Source organism: Scardinius erythrophthalmus, assembly GCF_964197995.2.
Source record: "Scardinius erythrophthalmus genome assembly, chromosome: 11".
Classification (NCBI taxonomy): Eukaryota; Metazoa; Chordata; class Actinopteri; order Cypriniformes; family Leuciscidae; genus Scardinius; species Scardinius erythrophthalmus.
This window is the reverse complement of record NC_138231.1, coordinates 10,357,399-10,380,863: the sequence shown is the minus strand read 5'-3', so window position 1 is coordinate 10,380,863 and position 23,465 is coordinate 10,357,399. Positions and strand designations below refer to the sequence as shown.

Sequence of the window (23,465 nt, the reverse complement as noted above, 5' to 3'; positions counted from 1 at the left end):
ACTATGGCTCACAGTAGTAAGTGTGACGCCTACCGTTCACTGCGCGCACTCACTTCAACATCAAGCTTACGCTCGCGCTGGAGCTGCGCCTGTTAGTGTCCAGCACGTACCAAAACAAGGATTTCAAGATTTGTAATTAATAAAAAAAAAATTGGAAATGGACCAGAAAGACACAGAAATGAACGAAAAAGGAGTTTCTTCCTCTACCAGCGGAGTTGTTGTTCAAGTCAGGGAGAAGAAAGGAGCTTTACGCGCTGCCATCCCATATATGCCTTTCCCAGTAGCTGTCATCTGCTTGTTTCTCAACACATTTGTGCCAGGACTGGGTGAGTACGAGTGGACAATTCGCTCATTTCACCACAACAACCTGCGAGATATAACACCGTTTGTATTCTGTATTTACACCCGAAATAAACTGCATTCCATCAACAAGTTATTTCACTGTGCACTTGAAGTAGCCTAATTTAAATTTGCTTTTCATCTTACATACATGTACTGTATAAGTAGCCTATATACCAATATATACTACAAAAGGTATATTGCATTGTTTATACTTAAAAACATTTGCAATGGGAATGTTTAAATACTTTTAGCAACGGTTAATGTATTTCTTTCTAATTCTAATTCATCTGTATGCATTCCCTTATGTGTTTTTATTATGGTTTTGGTGAAAGTATAGGCTACAGTATTGTTGTACATGGGTGAATGATGACACATTCATTATTATTATTTTGTACTGATCTATTACTTCTCACACTCCAAAACATTAAAAATGCACTTCACACAGACAATGGATACACCTACAATGAACATGTTTTCTGAATTAAAAGCTATTTTTATGTTTTTGTGGGGCATGAAGTCAGACGTGGGTGGTATAATGAAATGTTTCACAACGTCTTTTTCTATAAAAAGAAGTCTCATCAAAAGGCTGAAATTCTCAGAAAGATAACCTTTGAGTAGGTTGGCTCACCTCGTGTTATTATTTCTTAGGACAATAAATAGTGAATCAGTTTTGTTTGTGTAAAAGTGGTATAAGTAACATGCAGAAAGGCATTTTATTGTCATGTGACAAGAAAACCATAAACAGGAAATGGTTAGGTAAAGTAGTCAAATGGTAAAACCCAAAGAAAATGCTATGAAATTAAGGTTTGTAATTCAAAAAATGTGCTAAATATGATAAAATAATGATTAGCGTTTTTACACTGTAGTCAAAGTGTAAGAAAAATATGTTGTTACTTGATGGCCATTTTAGAGTTTGAGTTTATCTTTAAAATGCTATAAAAATAATTCAAAAACGCTTATAAAAAAAAGTTAAAATGGCACATAGCACATGTTTTTAAGCTAGATTCTTAATCATGGACAACCTTGAGCTTTCTCATTGAGCTTTTAAAGCACCAAAGTGCACTTGGAGTATCTGGACATGGATCAGATCAAGTTTCTTACTGACATTTAGGTCAAAATTCAACGGGAGCTGTTTTTATTTCAGCTCATGTACAATTTTTATTCTGTGGTAATAGATCCATCATGTGAATCTGCAAGCGTACCAGAAGACATAATCAGGACGATCATAAATAATTGCATCCACTCCATTACTCTGATTGATAACTTGACCTTTTCTCCTTCCCAGCTGATCCATTCATCCATCGCTTTACTGCCATTTCCACCTTGAATCTCAGTCTTGTTCTTCTGGTCTAATTGATAATATTTGGTATTTGGTCATGTGTGTGATCTTCTTGCGACCATCCCCTTTCATCCCGTTTTCTTAATTGCATATATAGATTGAGCTGTCTTCAAAGAGCAATTGGATTGTCTTATTTCTCTTTAAGGATTCTAGTAGCACTGCATTAGACACATTAAACGCATCAGCTGTTTTGTAGGATACTTTACAAAGCATAAAAGCACACATGGCAGAAGAATATTGATCTCCTTTGTGTCTAATAAGGCTAAGAAGCATGACCTCGGGGAAAAGGAAATTATCACACTCTTTCACAACAAAGTTTGGAAGCTCGTTTCTGCCACAGAATAAAACATAAAGAAGGTAATTGCGACTTTTTATCTCACAATTCAGACTTTTTTTCTCATACTTGTGAGTTTACATTTCGCAATTCTTACTTTTTTTCTCAGGATTTTGTGATATAAATTCACAATCCGAGTAATAAAATCAGTATTTTTTTTTCTTCAGAATTGGACTTTATGGAATTCGCAATTGCGAGTTTATATCTCATAATTCTGAGAAAAGTTGTCATGATGGCTTTGTTTCCAGATAAGACACACAGTTGTTGAAGAACGCAACACACACGTCTTCCGGAAATCCTATAGAATTCAACCAATCAGATGACGACTTCGAAACTTCTTGTGGGTTTTTTTCTCCATTTTGTGTGCCTTATGCATCAGATGTTCAGCCAATGGTCCGTGGGCATGACGTCCGAGACCTCTGTGGGTGGAGCTATGTTTAGCAATAGGGTTATGGGTGGAGTTAGGGTGTGGTTGGACCATCTAGCTCCACCCATTGCATCTAGTGAAGGTGAGCCAGTCGTCAAGTTCCACCAGTGTTGCCAGACGTACAATAGTTATCGTATTTCTATGATAATTTTGACCTCTGTACGATGTACGATCAATAATGAAAAAATCTCATAATGTATGATAATTTCAGAATTTTGTGACAATTCAAATGATGGTCGTTGTAATCATAGGGCTTCATACTCATTGATCTAGCTGTGGATATGTCTACCGTCATGATTGTGAGGAGAACGTGAATGTGGTGTTACGCATGTCTTCCATGTCATCTCACGTTACGTCTTCTTGGCCAATCATTGTGGAGAATGACTCTCTCTCACAAGCACAAGCACAAGTTAACGTTCCTGCCGCGGTGCTTAGGTCAGTTGTTTCCAAGCTGAAGTCAATAGTTTAGCAATAAAGTAAAATGCAGGTCATGTCAAAAAGTTGTTGGTCTAGATCAGGGGGTTGGCAAGTTCGGTCCTAGAGAGCCGCTGTCCTGCAGAGTTTGGCTCCAACACTGAAAAAAACCTCACCTGCCTATAGCCTTAGTAATCCTGAAGACACATTGATTAGCTTGTTCAGGTGTGTTTGATTAGGGTTGGAACTAAATTCAGTTGGATAGCGGTTCTCTAGGACACCCCTGGTCTAGATAAATAACTGTATTCTGTACGTTTGACTCGTGTATGGTGATTTTCTTCCAAATACGAAAATGTTTTAGCTTCTGGTACGATACATGGACATTTCCAGTCTGGCAACACTGAGCTCTACTCACTCACTGTGCAGTGATCAGCTTCTCTTTATAATAAATACTGCAATATTCTATAAATCAATAAGAATTGTTCATTTTTGGTTTCATGGTTACTTTAATTAATGCATTAACCGATGTTAACAAATGAGACTTTATTGTAAAATGTTATCAAGTCTTTCAATACAAAAGCATTGTGCTGAAATTTTACCAAGTCTACTAAATTTCCTAAGTATATCGTTCGTCTTGGTAGGTGAGCCGATACGTTTTGGCTCCCTCGTCTTTTATGGATCATGTAGTACATCAGATATCTCCCTTTAACCCCACAGCCATGGATATTTACTCCTTTTTTGTGTGCTGGTGTGTGTACTGATACCACGATACCAGGAATATGCCGTTCCTCCATGACATCTTAGCATCTGGGACATTTGCAGAGCTTGGAATCCATCTCTGACAGTTGCAGATAGATTGATTATACAGTAATCAACCCTGTGACCACATCACTCAGCCACTTGTGGCCCTCTGGTGTTTATGTCAATATTGGTTTCATCCATCAGGATACCCTCAGTGGACCCATGCCTAAAGTCATATAATCTTGTTGCAGTCCACTTCAGCATAGCGTTTCCTCCTCAAGTTTCGGCCAGTCCCTCTGGAGTCTGGAGGACACGGAGTGCTTTTGGAGGACGCAGAGTGTCACGAGTCCGCAGCATGAATCAATGCATAAACTACTGTATATAACAAAGATGCATTCTACAGGCAGTAATGTGCCTGTCTCATATCATCTCTGCACGCGGGCACGGTTTGCCAAGCTCCTTTTTTGCCGCACAGCTACTCATTCATAAACTAGAGCAGAATATTATGACAAGAGAGCCCATGTTTGGATGACGATGATACAAGGGAAAATGCCAAGAGCCGAATGGGGCTCTCTTGAGCTCACAGTCTGCGCTCAGGTTGTCAGAGACCATTACCACTCTAGTTAGTGAGTCATGCTTGACAGCCTGCTCTCCTCACCTTTAATTGCAGATACTTTGCAAGGCATGTGTTGGGTGCCAGATCTAATCAAATCATGCTAATTTGGATGTGCACCGATTGAGATTCTTATTAGAAGATTTCTTTTAAAAATGAAATGACAAAGAGCTGGGTACCTGGGTGCTTGCTTATGCAGTGACGTTGCAAGAAATGGAAATGGTTGTTTGACTAATAGTACAGAAAGCTAATTTTTAACTCCTTCCCTGCCAGCGTTTACTAAAAAAAGTTGCCAGCCAGTGATTTTTGATCCCTCACATCAAAACTTTCATTTTATTCTAGCTTCATTCATTCTTTTTTATGAACACTTGAATCTGGGCAAGTTTCATTAAAAAAAAACCAACAACAACAAAAACATTTCAAACAAAAAGCTTTATCCGGATCGGATTCGGAGCGATGATCAAAATATAGATGGACACACCCCCAAAGCCTCACAGTCCTATACCTCTTTGTGGGTTCAACATTTTTCTCTGTAACACAAGGCAGTTTTGATATGCTGCTGAATGATAACGTTAGCTTACTTGCGCATAAGCAACCTCTATCTGCTCCTTTTGTTTTTTTCACAGATCTTCTTTAGTTCTGGATCTCGTGATGCAGTACTGTTTCAGAAGATCCATAACAGCGCACCCCAGTAAAACATGAATTGCCAAAAAACTCATCAATGGCGGGGAAGCGTTGTGTCATAAATGACGGAAAATCTCTTCAGTGGCATGGAAAGAGTTAAATAAGCTTCAGAAGCTGTGACACACTAAGCTTTGACTAGAGCATTGAAAATGCCTTTTAATTTTCAATTCAGTTGCTGATTTTGAATTGAGGTAGCAAAAACAAAATGGATGCAGAATTGCAATTTAAATTTAAGTTCAGCTTTTCTCTTATGATATGACGAGACTCACACGGGCAAGTGACGCGTACACAATTTCCCACAAAAACCATCCTGACAGGTCTCAAATATAAACACATATAATAGTCAAGTCAAGTCATCTTCATTTATATAGCGCTTTTAACAATGTAGATTGTTTCAAAGCAGCTTTACAGAGATAAACATATAATTTAAGATAACAGTGATTGTTTTGGCTTTATAGCGGTTCTTTAATAAAGTTATTTTCCAGCTAAGGTAAGTTTTGATTGATTCGCTTCCGTCGCAACGATCATTTGTTATTAAATTAGGGGCCGCCAAGACGACACCATTCTCTCTACACAGACTTTAAACGCGAACCTGTGAGAAACGCTGATGGCGTTCACATGCGCATTAAGAATTGGTTCTATAGTTAGGCCTATGTGCGTTTGAATATATGTGCGCAGGTTTGTAATTCCCTACAAACCAAGCCTAAACAAAGTAGGCTACTGGTCTTTCCTTATAAATTTTGATACAGAATGTTATTTTATCACTTCGGGGTAGGTACGCAAAATGAATTTCCCGAAAACGCTTTATCTGTAGAGTGCGGTAAAGGGATCCTCCATAGGGAGAGACTAGTTGGCACTTCAGCACTGCGTTGTCATCGGGTCCAGGCGAAGGCCCTTCGTCAGATCTGGATACGGCCTGGATCCGGCAGGCTGCGGGAAAACCTCGGGATAAACAAAGACACTAAAATTAGCGTAGATGCCATTCTTCTTATGATGTAACGAGTACATCAGGATTTATGGGAAGTGTTCCCGGTTCCGGCTGATCTAATCTATGTAGCCTAACATTGAATTATAGAAGTCTATAATGTATTATGTGAATGCTAGGTCAAAGAGATGTGTCTTTAATCTTGCCTTGAACTATAATAGGCTTACCATAGTGAATCAGGGTAAGACAAAAACACATTTTGGAAGAAGGATTGATGTTGTATTGACTTACAAACTGTAGTGTACCTTTAACTAAAACTGCAAAATTCATCAGGACAAACTTTGAATGCTGGCCTGGATGGATGGATGGATGGATGAACATTTTTTCTCAGAATTCAGTAAATCCCACTTCCTGTCAACCCTGTTCCAATGAGTTTTTCCTATACCCAACACTGCAGATTTCAAATTAAATTATGATACTGGACTCAAACCTCCTGGGTGGCATCTTTAATATTTTTTTCCTTATGTGGTCTGGTCAGCCATTCCGACAAATGGTGGCATCAAAATTATTTTGACAGTTGGATTTACAGCTGTTTAATTTTAGGCTTGCGTGCTCATTTGCAACATTTGTTCAGGGTACTAGAAAAATAAATATCTTGTTTCGCATTCAGGCTATGTGTAGACCAAGAATGTATCCTTTTCAAACAATATTTGCTTTAGATGTAATCAGATATGGATGGAATTTCATCTGAAGAAAGTTCACAAGGCCTAAAAGTGGAAAACTGATCTAAATCTAAATGGGAAGTCATTTCACATGGGAAATTTTTAATTTCGAGCATTTAGCTTAAAAATCAATGCTAGGAGCACAGTTTTATGAAAATGCTAAAACTGAGCTAAATGTGCTGAATAATTAATTTTTTATAATGAAATGCTTTTTGCTTTAATTTTCCCATTTCCACAAGATGTTTTAAACCAAATAGGAACTAACACTAAATCACAGGGACTAGAGATTTTAAAATGAACCAAGTAATTTACAGTGAAAACAAAACAGCATAAATCTTAAGCTTGTTTCTTGGTCTTATAATGGTTTAGCTGGTCGACCTGATGGTTTAGGTGCAGATCAGCTAATGCTGGTTTAAGCTATTTTTTTCAGCAGGGCAATTTGGGAGATTTGTGTTGCTCATGCCGATGCGATCCCAACATTCTTTGAATTGAACTCATCACTCTAGCCCTGCTCTTCTAGTTTCCATGACAGCAGAAGCTTCCCTGCCTGTCTTCACTAAGATTGAAAGCGGTAGATAAGCCGGCACATGAATTCATTCCAAGTGGGTCCTTCAAAGTGCACTTAAACGGGGGAGAAAATTAAGCCTGGTTATCATTTTAGAGTACATTACTTCTTTTAGATCTTTAATAAAATGTTAAAAGCTTCTTGTCAGCCTTTTTTCAAAGCAAACAGAAGTATAGACATGCTGAAGACCCTGTGACTGTCAGGTAGAGGACGCTTGTGTGACCTTAACTCAACTTTCTTGTGGATTCAGGCTAAAAATAGACTGGCTGCAGAGGTCAACAATATAGTGGTGCTGTAATTTGGTGTTTTTATGTTACTCGTTTCATTATTTTACCATAATCAAAGCTTTGCAAGTTGCAATGCGAATTTAAGTGTTCATAATGACTTATATACAATATTCAATGAAGAACTTTCTTCTCAACTGTTGTAGAAGTACGTTAAGAACAGTATGCAGGTGTGAATTATGAAAATATACCCAGACTTAATACATCCACTAGCTTGGCATTGTACTTTGACCTGTATATTTTTTTAACGGACGTACTTCTAACGTCTAACGGACGTTAATCTATTAACTGTGGAAATAATTTACTCAAGTGCTTCATTTAACCACAACTAACAAGTATTGCTACCAACGCTTACATTACTGATTAAAAAAAATGCTTTAAACAAAGAAAGAATCCTGAAAAAAATAATTGTTTGCAAAAAAATATTAAGCTGCACTGTTTTCAACATTGATAATAACAAGAAATATTTATTGAGCAGCAAATCAGCATGTGACACTGAAGACTGGATCAATGATGCTGAAAATTCAGCTTTCTCAAGAATAAATTACATTTTAAAATATATATTAAAAATATATAAAAGATTCAAGAAAAAATTCATTGTATTTCAAATAATATTTATTTTAATTTTCTTTTTAAATAAATAAATGCAGCCTAGGTGAGCATGAGGCATCTTCCAAAAACATTAAAAAAATGTCACGGACCCCAATCTTTCGAACAATAGTGTACATCACATACATACTCAGCATATGCATCACAGTTTGCATACATTGCTCTAGGGAAGTGTGCATTTTTAGACAATGTTAGATTTGATCTATTTTAAACCTAGATCTTGGACTAACCAACAAAAGGTCTGGTCAACATTTCATCTTATTAGGCCAAGACAAAAACCTTCCCAGGTTTGTGTAAAATATGCATCAGAGAGTCAATGAAAGGACAGTACAGTAGGTGTGTGGTGGACGTGACTCATAAGGCTGAGACCCAATTCAAAAGAAAGGAAGAAAACCAAACAGGAAACCAGTGGCTCGCAAAAGTGCATTGAAAGAAACCACTTCAGACTAAAATATGAGATTTCTTTTATTAAACTGGAGCTGATAAAAGTTCAGTTACAATATTAGACATGATTACTGGAATTAGGGGTCATTTGGTGTTTTTGTGACAATAGTTTGCTCTGAGAGCAGAAAAATTGCTTTCAGCACAACGTTTTTGGCAGCAGATAGAGGCCCTCTGAGCACTGTAACTTCCTAATTTTATACAGACGGTCTCTTCACTCACAAAATGAGATGAATGGGATAACATCATCCAGAGACTGTTATTGCTCTGGTCTCATTTTTAATACAGCTGCACTGTGGCAATCAACAGAGACACCCGATAACAAATTACACTGCAAGTCTTATGTAATCTGAAGCAAGAGCATCAGTGTGATTAATGAATGAGTCTATATTACCAATAAACAGAGCTCCAAACTCTGTGGACTGAAAAAACATATTGTAATATTCGGCAATAAAGCACGTTCATCCCGAAGTTTAACTTTTAGGATGATGAAAATTACTTATGGGTTTTTTCATATAGCAAAATGTTCAAGCTCACTTGTTAATCATTTCTAAACCTTCTCAAGGCCCAGTCATTCCAAGTGAAATTGTCCCTTAAACTTCTGTATTAAATGAGTGCTGTGAGCCTCATAAAAGACAGTGTTAACCTAAATGACTCTTTTTTTTGGGGGGGGGAAAGGATTGAACAGAGAGTAAATGACTGATGAGTAATCAGCACCTCACAGAATGACTGAAAACTGTGATGATTGCAGGCAGTCAGACTGACTTTTTTGTGTCTCCTCGCAAGCTGTCTTGGCACTCATCCTTGAGCTGTTATAAATAGAGGCCGCAGAGCTGTTGTGGAATTTTCAATTTCCGGTACGGTCGCTGTGCATGTTCTCTAGGCCTACCTTGAGGCTAATCCTTCACCTTGCATTTGAAATGCCTCTGTTATACATCAAGCTAGTTGCCACCTGTAGACCAAACACAGTGTGCAATGTTGTATTTTAGAGGGTCAGTACACTGAGCTAGTGAATGATGTGTTTAATTTTTTTCATATGCATCTGAAAAAATTATTACATTAGCTTATGCTACCTAGCTAGCCTCCATACACTGCCTACAAAACTCACATTGACGTGACTCATGATACCCTCAAAAGTTAATAAATATATACACATATACATAAAATCATACACTATTGGCTGCATTTATTTGATCAAAATGCAGTAATATTTTGAAATATTTTAAATTAAATGTATTCATTTTTATTAAATTAATTAATTACATTTATTAGGGGCCAAGCACCGAAGGTGCGTAGGCACCTATTGTATCTGTTCCCGTTCTTATTATTATTCTTCATTTTTCCGACTGGGAGTCTATGGCAGCCCATAGAACCGATTGCGGGAAAGTTGTTTTGGTTTGACATTCTGATAGAGGACAGTCCCAACATTAAATACACCAATTTTTGTGTTTCTAAGTCATTCCCTCTAGCGCCACCACCTGTCCAAAGTTTCACTTTTATTTTGCTAATAACTTTTGAACCGTAAGGCCAATCAACAAAATTCTTTTTTCCTCTGATTCCTGAGCTCATGCCGATTCGATTGCACCCTATGACGTCATTTTCCGTCATATAAATATGGCCGCCATTTTGAATTTTCTGAAAAAGCTACTTTTTCGAACTCGTCCTAGACGGTTTGTCCGATTTGCACGAAAATTGAACCAGATCATCTTCAGGCAGTGCTGACCAAAAGTTATGGAATTCAAATTGATTCGTCAAACCGTTTTCGATAAACGCACGAATACATTTTACGTAGCGCTAGCAAAAACAGTCGTAAGGCTGTATCTCCGCAACGGTTTATCGTATTCAGACCAAACTTGGTACATGTACTCACAAGCATGACCTGAGGCTACATGCTGCGTTTCGGCGCAGCGCCACCTACTGGTCCGGAGATATGAAAAATGGCTATTTTTGCTTATAACTTCTGAACAGTTTGTCCAAAAATCATAAAATTGGTCTTGATAGATTCAGGGCGACATGCCGAGTCGACTGATATCCAATTTTACCATATCGGCCATTTTGACTGTCGGCCATTTTGAATTTTGTGCTAAAATGCTGTATTTTATGAACGCATGAATGGATTGTTACGAAACTTGGCATGGGTCATCAGCACGATGTTCTGAAGGAGCCTGAGAAGTTTCGAAACAGCGCCACCTAGTGGTGAATTTTATTTTTCAAATGCTTATAACTTTGGGTGCGGTCGACTTATTTTCACGAGACTCATCTAATTAGACTCCTGAAACCTTTCCGAGTCCTACGATACCAAACATGCTAGGTTTTGCCTTACGGTTTGTGTAGCGTTGTGATTTAGCGCTTAAAAAACATTTGGCTATATCTTCGAAACTGTTTGTCCGATCGAGACGAAACCACCGTCAGAAGTTTGGAAACATAGGTCGATAGCTATACGCCAATGCCCAAATGCGAAAATATTGATGTTTAGGGGTAGTAAATTCCAATCAAAGTCATGTGTCAGTCATTTTTTACGTGTTTTTTCATATAAATGTCTATAACTCCGAAGTGAATTGAGATATTTTCACCAAAATTGACACACATATGTATCGGCTCACTCTGAGGACACGTAAAAAAAAATTGTGTGACTGAGCCTCTTGGTGGCGCTATAATAGAACAAAACATGAAATTCCCATTGACTTCAATACAGTTTTGTGAAATAAAATGCTATACTAAACAAATGCATTGGTGTAATATTACAAAACTCAGAATGTGCCATCTGCACCATCCCCTGAAGGTACCCAACATATTTAGAAACAGCGCCACCTAGTGGTCAAAAGTTATAACAAAATTTCCAAAACTGCTAATAACTTTTGAATAAATTGGCCTATTGTAATGCAACTCATCTTAGTAGATTCCTTGGGTCAAGCTGAGAACATAGATACCAAGTTTACCTTATTTGGCCTAACTTCCTGTCCGCCATCTTGATTTTCATTCAAAACCTACTTTTTCGAACTCCTCCTAGACCGTTTGTCCGATTTTCACCAAAATCGAATCGTATCATCTCCAGACCGTGCCGACTAAAAGTTATGGATTTCGTGTCGATTGACGAAACCGTTTTCGTATAGCGCAGCAGCAAAGTTGAGGCATGATGCTAATAGCACTATTCAGGCTTTATCTCTGCAATTCCTTGACATATTGACACCAAACTTTGTGTGTGTCATTGTCACTTCACTCTGACCACATCACATCAGTTTTGTAACTGCGCCACCTATTGGTCAAAAGTGATAATCCATTAAATCATATTTTTATTTACTGTTTCTCTGATTTTTCAGGCATTTTACCTATAATCCTTTTTAAATGTCTTTAATTGCTCATTGTCGCAGTTGGTCTGACACTTTCAGCAATGTTGGCATGTCTTGTCATCTGATTGTGCTTGGCCCCGGTAATGGCTGCTTGCAGCTATATTTAGATTTAAAATTTTAAAATGTATTGTTTTCTATTGTAAAATATTCTAAACTGTAATTTATTCCTGTGATGGCAAAGCTGAATTTTCAGCATCATTACTCCAGTCTTCAGTGCCACATGATCCTTCAGAGATCATTCTAATATGCTGATTTACTCTTCAAGAAACACTTCTTATTATTATCAATGTTGAAAAGAGTTGTGCTGCCTAATATTTTTGTGAAAACCATGATTTTTCTTTCCTAATTAAAGTGAATGACATGAAGACTCCACCATATTATCAGACACACACACTTGCATTGCAAATCATCTGTGTGATCTTGCATCAGGCTGTCAACAATGCTTCTGCCTGTCAAACAGGCAAATGTCTGCTTGCATATGCCACACATGTAATTCAGACATGCACACATTCACACTCGTTTTCTCTATGAAGAAGGGATTCGTGAAGATAAGATACAGTAGGGGTCCTAATCCCCGCACATTAGGCTCACAATCACTATAATTTTCCTAGCCTTCCTCACATGTGCCCCATTGCCAGTGTGGGAGGTTAATTATCCCATTGAGTTCCTTTTCTTCTGAGAGAGAGACAATGTTGCTAGGAGAGCGTTTGCAGACTCCTTCTGAAGGTTTTCGGTTTTGGTCAGTTTTAAACGTCTCTGGTATGTAAGCACTTTTGGTATAGCCATGGTGTCCTTTGGTTTAGCTACAAGAAATAAAAAAATACATTTTAAACTATAATCAAATTGAAATCAAATTTTTATTGTAATATCTTACAATATTACTGTATTAGAACATAAAATAGATGTATGAATGTAAATAGATGAATGAAAATGTTGGTGCATATCTCCTCCTTGAGTCAAAGGGATGGAGAGAGAAAGAGAGATTGTTATTTTCCATTTCCTAAATTCATTCTTTGTTTCTCTGGTGTGTCTCTTGTAAGCTATTTGCTTTTTGGGACAGTAAGTGTATTGTTTGTATAACGGCCGTGGGAATAAGAACATTGTGAAAGGTTTTTTTTTTTTTTTTTTTTTTATCCTCAACTTGGAAAGCCCCTTCCAAAAGATAAACTTAAGAGGTTCTGTCCCAGTTACTCTCTATAATAGCCAAACATTTTATAGTGCCAGACCATACTGTTGACCAAAGGACAGGCTGTAACCGCAGTGAATAGAGTACATTTCTCACAATCAGGAGACTCATCAGTTTATGAGCTATGCTAATGTTCAACCACTGTCCTCCCCATTAGGATCTATTATTGTGATAATATTGTGATACTAATGAGATTCTGAACTGCGCATGGCAGCAGAGTGCAGCCTGCTCGCTCAATCTCTATCTGTGTAAATTATGCTTATCGGCCTTACAAATATGGAAAGCTCCTCATAACCTAATTGCCCTGGATAGAAGATATATGACAAGAGTCTTGGTGAGTTACGGTGTCATGCTGGTTAAATGTGCTGTATGTAAAAGCGTAAAAATACCATATATTTGCAGATATTTAGGAAACATGCTACATTTACATACTTGTTTCTCCGATAAACAATGCTACAGCCAGTTATTCTACTTTGAAATGCATTTTCCGTGTCGGAATGTCTACTTTTGGTCAGTGTGATCCCACCCACTGCCAATTTACCCAATAGTATTTCGACACCCCGGGTTGCCAGTTGGCGGAAAACACAGCGCATTGCAGCCATGGAAGCCAGCAAACAAACTGGGTCAGAGATTAGATTCTACACGAAAAAAGCCTTGACGTCTATGTAAAAAGCTCTATGTCCAGAGCGGCTTGTTCAAACACGGATAGATCAACTCATCAACTTACAGTGTAAGGCTCGTTGCCTTCCATTATCAGTTACGCTTGTGCTTGTTGCGTCTCCTCAATCTGGCAAGTTGTGGCAACCCACATGAGCGTCGAGTCTGAGGAGGGGACGGGGGAAACAACTATCTCGAATATTTTGAATTTGGACTGCAGTACCAATTTCAACCACCAGCTGTAATGCACCTTTAATGCAAAGTTTCCAAAAGTTCCCAAGTGAGACTCCTCTTAAGACTGGTCTTGCAGATCAGTGGATAAAGACCCTACCAAAATAGTAACATTTGATTGATTTACAATCCATTTCAAATATGAATTTAAAGCAATGTACTTATGAAAAATTGACTTGTTATATATATATATCCTATTACATAGAGTTATTATGAATGTTTCGTTGTTATTGTCTGGCTCCATCTGGCTATGTGAAGCCAAATTTGAACCATTCAATCAATAAAAAAAAAAAAATGTATTAAAGGGTTAGTTCACCCAAAAATGAAAATTCTGTCAGTAATTACTCACCCTCGTGTTGTTCCAACCGCGTAAGACCTTCGTTCATCTTCGGAACACAAATTAAGATATTTTTGATGAAATCTGAGCTATGTCTCACTCCTCCATAGGCTGCTATGTGACCGAAACTTGCTGGCCCAGAAAAGTTATTAAAGACATCGTTAATATAGTCCAAGTGACTCCAGTGGCTCAATCTTAAGTATATCAAGCGACGAGAATACTTTTTGTGCGCAAAAACAAACAAAAATAACGACTTTATTCCACTTTTCATTTCCTTCTCTCTGGGCCTCGTAGTGTTTTTGCGCTGCGCGTCTGTGTTGCACGTCATCACGCATCACACACATGACCGGCGTCGGCCAATAGTGAGCCTACGTGGTGACGTGTAACACAGACGCGCTGCGCAAAAAGACTACGCGAACCAACTAGAGGCCCAGAGAGAAGGAAATGAAAAGTGGAATAAAGTCGTTATTTTTGTTTGTTTTAGCGCACAAAAAGTATTCTCGTCGCTTGATATACTTAAGATTGAGCCACTGGAGTCACTTGGACTATATTAACGATCTCTTTAATAACTTTTCTGGGCCAGCAAGTTTCGGTCACATAGCAGCCTATGGAGGAGTGAGACATGGCTCAGATTTCATCAAAAATATCTTAATTTGTGTTCCGAAGATGAACGAAGGTCTTACGCAGTTGGAACAACATGAGGGTGAGTAATTACTGACAGAATTTTCATTTTTGGGTGAACTAACCCTTTAAGTAGCCAACCGCTCTACATTTACATTTCCTGTTTTACTTGTAAATACTTCAGATTATGGAAGTAAATAAGGTTGTGAATGCCAGTTATCTTAAAAATGAAAATTTCATGTTGTTCCAGATTTTTTAAAGATTCTTGACAAAGATCTTTTTTCATATAACAACAGTTAAATACATAAAAGGACCAGAAAGAATCATATTAGTAGTCCATATATTTTGTGTGCTATATTGTGTGAATAATAATAATAATACAGACCAAAATGTAAGTACGATAAACTTTTAAGCATAGAACAAACATTAATTTCAAACCAGACCACCAATGTACGAAACCTACAGGCATTGTCTGACACTGTCTGCTCTTAAAATCACCATGTTAATTTATATTCAAGCTCTGTTGTTAATATTTTATGCCATAATTATGCCTATAATTCACAACCTGATGAATGATATCATTACAGTGTGCGGTTTTAGGCTGAGATTAAGACTGAGGTCATACTGCAAGCGTTAACCATTTTAACCACAGAAGAGGATCATTTCGTCTCATGTTGACAGCATCTCACTGTATTTTTGTGATAGGTACATTCATCTCAGCCTTCACAGTTCTGTGCGGAGCGAGGACAGACCTGCCCGACAGGCACATGTGCTGTGTGTTCTGGCTGAACATCGCAGCTGCCTTCATTCAGATCGTCACTGCCATTGTCATGGTAGGCTGGATCATGAGCATATTTTGGGGAATGGACATGGTCATTCTCGCAAGTGAGTATGCTTCAGTAATACCAAAGCAGGGTTATTTTATTCTTCATTTATTTAAAGGGATAGTTCACCCAAAAATTCTATCATTAATTACTCGCCCTCATGTCATTCCAAACCTGTAAGACTTTCATTCATCTTCGGAACACAAATGAAGATCTTTTAGATGAAATCTGAGAGTTGTCTGTCCCTCCATTGGCAGCTGCGCAACTGAAACTTTGGTAGTTGCGTGGACTGTCAATGGAGGGACAGAAATCTCAGATTTCATCAAAAAGATCTTCATTTGTGTTTCGAAGATGAACGAATGTCTTACGGGTTTAAAACGACATGGTGAGTAATTAATGACAGAATTTTCACTTTTGAGTGAACTAACCCTTAAATACTTTGGGTTGTTTTTAAAAGAATAGATCGTCCCAAAATTACAATTTTGATATTATTTATTCACTTTACTTTTGTGCCAAAAATGATTTTTTCTGTGGAAAACAAGAGTATTGACCACTTTGATACATTTAAGGTGGTTATTATTTGGTTTATTTATTTATTTTTGGTCTTTGCTGGATTTTGATAGCAAAGGTCTCTATATGAACTGTTGTTGTTAAAATAGAAACTAATAAATAAATCCCAAAAAGAATGGATACTTAAAATAATTCTACTTTTGTGTTCCATTAAATAGTGAATAAATAAAGTTTAAAAATATGTTTTATTATATAAAATTATATATTAATTTAAATCACACTATATTCACTTTTAGAAGTTGATGGTCATGATCTCACAGATCTTTTTTTAATGATTTCCAGCAAAACTAGAACATACAGTTAAAGTGTTAGTTCACCCAAAAAATAAGATATTTGGTATTTTTTGTCCATACAATTAAAGTCAACTCAATGCCATCAAGTGTTGTTTTAGGCTTTCATTAAATGGACAAAAACAGTTAAAACATCCTTCAAAATATATTATTTTCTGTTCTGAAGAAGAAAGAAAGTAATACAGGTTTGGAACAACATGAGGGTGAGTAAATGCTGACAGATTTTTCATTTTTGGGTGAACTATCACTTTGTCATGCCTAGTAAGTGTAAGAAAAGATGACAGTCAGGATTTCAGCAGTCACCCTGCATTGGGCCATAGTCAACCCCGTTCATGTTCAAGTTCAACCTCACATTTCTCGCTCCATACCATCTCCGCCTTCCAGGGCAGTAGAAGGTGCCAGAATTCTTTGAACAATGACTATTAGAGCGGTCTGTTGGTAGGAGTGGATTGAAAGCGCTGCAGTAATTGTTCTGTGTAGGCGGACGAAGCAACTCGCAGAACTTCTCACGTCACATGTTTGTCCTGTGGAACAATTTTTTTATTTAAACACAGATTCGATTTTATTGTGCCGTTGATGAATGTGATTCAGGATTCCCTTTTGACTTGCTTTTGTTCTGCATGTATCTTTTTATGGATTTATTTCAAATATCTAATCTATTATTTATTTATTTTATTACTTCACAACCTTTTGGATTGAAAGTCTCTGAAGGTAGGTGGACCAAATATTTGACTTTTGTCCTGTAACAACTCATACTCAGACCTGTCTCAGATAGAACACCTTGAATATTATAAAACATAACCTGCACGCATTGGCCACATACATACTGCATCTACACTGCAAAAATGAAGTGTTTTGTTGTAAAGGCAATGTTTCTTTGTTGCGTCCTTTGTAACCTCAAGATCGTCCAGGAAAGTAAGGGATTCAACATAAAATATTTGAGTATGCAACAAATGCTCAAGCAGGTGAGGTGCAGTGCAAAAATAAGCTTTTATTATAAACACTAGAGCTGCACGATTAATCGTTAGAAGATCACAATCTCGATTCAGACACCTATGCAATGTTATTCCTAAATTACAATGATTCGGCTATGTCTATTAAACGTTTGACAAGTACAATCACAGTGAACATTCAAATCGGTATTAGCACTGCTGCTGAGCCAGAGAGCAGTTGCCATGTATGAAACAGCTTCACAAACAGTCTTGTCAACCACACAGTAAGCCTGTCATTAATTTCTGTTACAAAAACTGTTATAAAACTATAAAAGTTATAAAAGTTCATAAATAATAAATAAAATTATAAAAGTTAATAAGTTTATAGCAATTACATCGCTACACCATTAGGTGGCAACAAGTGACTGTTAAAAAAAATGATTTGTCATTGAATCATTCACTCAAGATATTCGTTCAAAAACGCTGATTCATCTAGTAATGAAACAAGTTGAGTCTTTAGGTGTGTTACACTTAATGCGGCGCTGCGCAGACCGATCGGCGTCTGACTTGAAATTTTCTGCCGCCATTTTTGTTTTCAAGTGGCAGCTGGCAGGTAACCGTCGCAACTCTGTCGTCATTATGTTAAGCCCACCCCGCCTACTCTATACACGACGTGATTGGCCTGACCCAATTTAGGTTTTTGCAGTTCGAAAGTCAATGGAGAGTTGCTAGACTGCCCTGGCTGCAAAATACATTTTGCTGCCGCTAGGGTGCGTCTAGATTTCTAGGCTAGCTGTATTATGCAGTACATGAACAGTGTTCTGTTGCCTCATGAAAACATCTGAAATGTCTATGTATTTCACAAATATTCTATCTAATCCACTTAAAGGAGAACTCCGGTCAATTTTAACATTGAGCAAATTTTTTTGTAAATTTGGAGTGCTGTCAATACAGAGAACGACAAAAATCGGAAGAAAATACAGGTATGTGTGCTGGCTGAAATAACATCATTTTTATTCATATCTTTTACATCTACTGCAGTCAGATTCACCGTGTTTACTCTGAAGGAATTACTCACATTAGCTGTGCACTTGTAATGACACATCAAGGATGTTAAGAGGCTAAAAGCAGGTTTAAAACTTGCCCCATTGAAGTCAACAGGGTGCAAATTTTAAAAAGAGGATAACATGATGTAGGCAACACCGATTTTTGTCGTTGTTCTCTGTACTGACAGCACTCCAAATTGACAAAAAAATGAGCTCAATGTTAAAATTGATCGGAGTTCTCCTTTAATCTGTGATAAAGTACGTAAACAACCGTGCGAGCATTGCTACGGGAAGAAGAAAGTGTCTGACTTTGACGGCCCTGTTTTTAATCCCGCAAATCTCGTTGATCGGTCTGCGCAATGCCACATGAAGCCCAACATGCCTTTTTATGAGTAAGTCATTGAATCATTCAAGAGATTCATAAAAAAAAAAAAAAACAGTGATTCATCCTGAAACAAGAGAAGTTTTTATGAGTCATTGAATCATTTAAATGCGAATGACAAAACTTTGCAGTGTGTATGTGAGCATTATGAAATAGTACACTAATGTAAACTATTCTAAATGCAATAAAAAAAAAAACATGGCAATATCCTAAACAGCAAAATATAATCATATATTTGATACAGGTCTGCTGTCTTCACAGTTTGGTCACTAATTTCAGCCCATTATCACTACACATGCTGCAAGCTCGGCTTCTCCCATTCTGTTTATTCTGATCCATCTTGGATAATGTGCCTCCCACTACCTGCCATCTGCCAGTCTCCTCTCAGTCTGTTTGATCCACTTTTTGTCCATTAAATGCCAGTAGAACCATAGCGCTCATTAGAAAAGAAGCTTTGCAGACATGAGACTTCATACAGAGACTGCTACAACGATGCACCACTATAACTCCTTCAGTCGCACGCTGAGCCCTTTGACAAGATCTTTAAGCAGCCTTGCCTTTGTGGCTCAGCAGCCTTGAAAGACAGTTTAAAGTACAGTAATAGTTCACCTCAAGAATCAAACCTGCATGATTTTCTTTTTCATGAAACACATTTTTTAACAATATTGTGTTGAAAGGATATAATGAGAAATGAGGCTAATATAATAATGAATGAGAAATAGGGCTGTCAAGCTTCAAAAAGGATGCAAAAGCATCATAACAATAAAATAAAATATTTTATGAAAGTAGTCCATGACTAGTAGACCATATTTCCATACTATAGCTTTGTGGGCTGTTAACCTCCTGAATCATTTAGTCAGTGAGAATCGGATCAGTCTGTTTTGTGAACGAATCATTCAGACTAGTTTTGTGGAATGGATCGACTGAATAGTTGAAGAGCTCTGAAGGAAAAAAGGACCAAATTCATGATACTTTTATGGTGCTTTTTGGTCATTTATCAGCTTGACAGCCCCAATCCTCATTCATTTTCATTACACTAAAAAAAGTGGCCAGGATATTCTTTAAGAAAGAAAGGCATACAGGTTTAGAATGCCATGAATATTAACAAATAATTACAGTTGTTCATTTTTGTGTCTACTATCCCTTCAACTAATACATTTGCCTTTACGTTTTGCAGCACAGATTACTAAATGGCTTGCATGCAAAAAAAAAAAAAAAAAGACTTGTAATTTGAAGCTTGGATCTTGAAAGCTTTAAGCTTTAATGAAACTTGAAAGCATGGAGTCATCTGTGTTTAAACCTGTTATAATGCAATGCTTTAAGGAGGCCATGAGTCATTAGTCTATCCCCATTCTAAATCTCACTATAAATGCTTAAAGATAAAGCCAAAACCTGTGATATGTAAATGCAGATATAAGACTGCTGCTCGAACTGAACCTTGAGAGGAGATGTGTAAGAAAAGTGAACTGAGTCACCCTTCCAGACGCCGCTTAAATCAGGTGGTAGCATTGAGCATTGTTGGCAAGGAGCTGTTTTTTTTATTTATTTGTACATTTTTAATTATGCTGAAGATGGTTTCAAACTTTCTGTTGGCTTTCTGTAAGTCATTCAGTTGTTAAATATCTACTGTACCTCATTTGACATCACAAAAAGGATTCAATGTAATAAAATAATTATTGATAACAGGTTTATTTTAGTATTATTTCTATACTAAAAAAAAACGTTTGCACCAAGGCATTTACAATTTTGCCGCCTTTGTTTTTATGTTCAAGTTTTCATCGAATATTATTATTTTTTACTTTATTTCAGCTTTATTTCAATGAACACATTTGAACTAGTTTTAGTTAACAATAACAGCACTGGTAAATTATTATGCGAACATAATAGCACACACAAAAACAAAACGAGGAACAAACCAAAAATTCAGTTATTAGTCACTGAAAATTAGTCAAAATAACTTGTTTTGTGGCCTACAAAAAGAATGTCCTATGAGTTTGTAGTGACATGAGGCTGAGTAAAAAAAAACGGCTTTATGGATATACTGTATTTGACTTTATGGATCAGGCTTTGAAGAAATTAGAACCTACAACCTTTTAGTTATAAGACCAGATATTTAATCATTAGGCTACACAATCTACATTTATTCTATTCAAAGGTTCTGGGTCAGTAGGTTCTTTTTGTTTTTGTTTTGGAAAGAAATCAATATATTTATTACGGCAAGGACACATTAAATTGATAAAAAGTGACAGTATACATTAATGCTGTTTCCAAGGATTTATATATGAAATAATGCTGTTCTTTTGAACTTTCTATTTATCAAACAATCCTAAAAATAATTTTAGCACAGTTTCCACAAAAATATTAAGCAACACAACTATTTTCAACATTGATAATAATAAGAAATGTTTCTTGAGCACCAAATCAGCATATTAGAATGATTGAAAATAGTCAATATGACATTGAAGACATCTGAAAATTCAGCTTTTTCATAACAGGAATAAATTACATTTTAAAATATATTAAAATAGGCTTGGCTGTTTAGCTTAGCAAACGAGCATGAGAATAAAAGAAAAAGTGATGAAAGTAAGCAAAGAAGTCCGAGAGACAGACCGAGCATTCCAATGCACAAATATTTTCATACAACATAGTCAGCTTTTGTGGTCGCTAGCTCTTTTACGTCGGCTTGGTGTGTCACGGCCCTAAGAAGACATTTTAAAAACATTATCAAATTCTAACACCGACCCCAAACCTTTGAATTGTAGTGTATACGTCCAGTAACAGCAGTCTTGTGATCTCTGATGTTCTTGTACTTACAGGCTACAGGGAGCAGGCCACCCCTCAGCAGCTCTGATTGCTGTCCTCCAAACCTAATCTTGAATGTGCACCTTTCTCCTGCGCTGTCCGGCCAACATGCATGGGAGCTTTGAGGCGGACCCCACGTGGCCTGGGAGATCCGGGGGTTGATCACATGCAGATTTTCAGCCCAACTCCTGCTACTTCCTGTCCTGTCAGGTACTGCATTAAGGGGACCTGACTGTTGAGGGACAGCAGAAAAGAATGAACATTCTGTGAATATCTCTAAAAATTGTGCAAACGTACAAAACGTCTATGTGCCGAACACATTATATTTCTGTCAGGGTAAACCGATCTTAATCGTACTTTACTCTGTAGTCTTAATGTATGTATTAAATTGACCAATATACTTTATGAACATTTTAGCAGTAGCTACAAACAGTAGCTGAAAGAATCTTAAAGGAAAAGTACACACAAAATTACTGAACCTCATGTTTGTTCATATAAAATCAAAATAAAATACATTTTGGGTGAGCTATCCTTTTCAAATTTTGCTTCTCACAGAGCACTATGAATACATATTACACAAAATACTTTTTATGTCAAGTGCATTACAGTGTCTACAGTATTTCTTTATAGTGTGCTGTGTTTTTATTACTTAAATTAAGCATTATAAAACAGAAAGTGTATATGTTTTATAAAATATAACTTGCATTCTGCACAAATACATCACCTGTTATTGTTAATCTCTATTAGTCCTCATACCCAGAGACTACCAGCCAGAAACATAACCTTTTTCTCCAGTAATAATCTGTTGTTAAGTAAAACAGCCAAGTATTGGTGAATCACTGTATGTCAGTTTCCATAGTGACTGGCCACTTTAATCAACCCAATGCGTAGGGTATGAAATAACGCAATTAAGTGCGAGTTATTTTTATGTGACCGACGTAGGAGAAAGGCATGGCGCAAATTGAAATAGGCAAAACATTATGATTTAAGACTGATTCGAAAAATTAACCACCAATTTCAAATGGTAGCACCAACTGAGCAAGCAGAATTTGTGCTGTTGCTGAGTATGCGATACATTCGGAAAATTCAAGCCCTAAATATGAAGCATTCTGAACTGGTTCATTGTGTTCCTCGCGCTTAGAGTCTCAAATTTTGTTGAGTCTCTTTTTTTGGATGTTATAAATATATAGGCCTATACAGTAAGCTGGTGTCTGGTGTGAATGTGTGCTGTAAATGTATTTGAGGATTTGTTGTAAATATGGAGAGAAAGTGAATTAGTTCTGTAATGTTGTGTGCTGTTGTGTTTAGTGCTGCCTTTTTAAATACAAACATTATATTCCAGTGCTAAGTCCAAAGGCCTACATGTACTACGGCCAAATATATGTTACTCAGAAGACTTACACAATGCCATTGTCACATCTCTAGAAATGTCAGAGGCACCATATCTAATAAATTCTGCTTTTAAAAAGTGACATTTTGGTGTCTTGTTTTGTTTTCTAATTACAAACTAAGAAATACATCCAGAAGTGGCATGATTAAAGCTTGAAGCAATGATTATTTTTCTGCAGTGGTGCAACTCAAAATCTTGCAAATTTGAGGTGTGTGGAAATTTTATTTGTTTATTTGTAAGGAATTTTATATCATCATTATATCAAACATTAATAAAACTAGTGCAAAGTGCCCATGCAAAATCAGTTTTTGTGTGTGTTTTTAGTAATTGTTGGTTTGGTGTATTTGAGTGTGTTACAATTACACAGCAAAAGTTCAGTGACATTTTTATTTGTGCATGGTAGAAAG

The 23,465-nt window shown here is 36.9% G+C and overlaps 1 protein-coding gene across 1 annotated transcript; it reads left to right on the top strand.

The window, feature by feature from the left end:
- On the top strand, positions 1–23,355 carry stum (stum, mechanosensory transduction mediator homolog). The gene is made up of 3 exons (XM_081378251.1): positions 1–326; positions 15,528–15,707; positions 21,683–23,355. The coding sequence occupies exons 1-3, from the start codon at positions 158–160 to the stop codon at positions 21,715–21,717; spliced, it is 384 nt and encodes a 127-aa protein (XP_081234377.1). The 5' UTR covers positions 1–157; the 3' UTR covers positions 21,718–23,355.
- Positions 23,356–23,465: the final 110 nt, after the last annotated feature.

Coding starts and splice junctions, on each gene's coding strand:
- stum (XM_081378251.1), top strand. CDS start 158: ATGGACCAGAAAGACACAGAAATGAACGAAAAAGGAGTTTCTTCCTCT. Junction 327..15,527: donor CACATTTGTGCCAGGACTGG/GTGAGTACGAGT, acceptor TTTTTGTGATAG/GTACATTCATCTCAGCCTTC. Junction 15,708..21,682: donor GGACATGGTCATTCTCGCAA/GTGAGTATGCTT, acceptor TTGTACTTACAG/GCTACAGGGAGCAGGCCACC.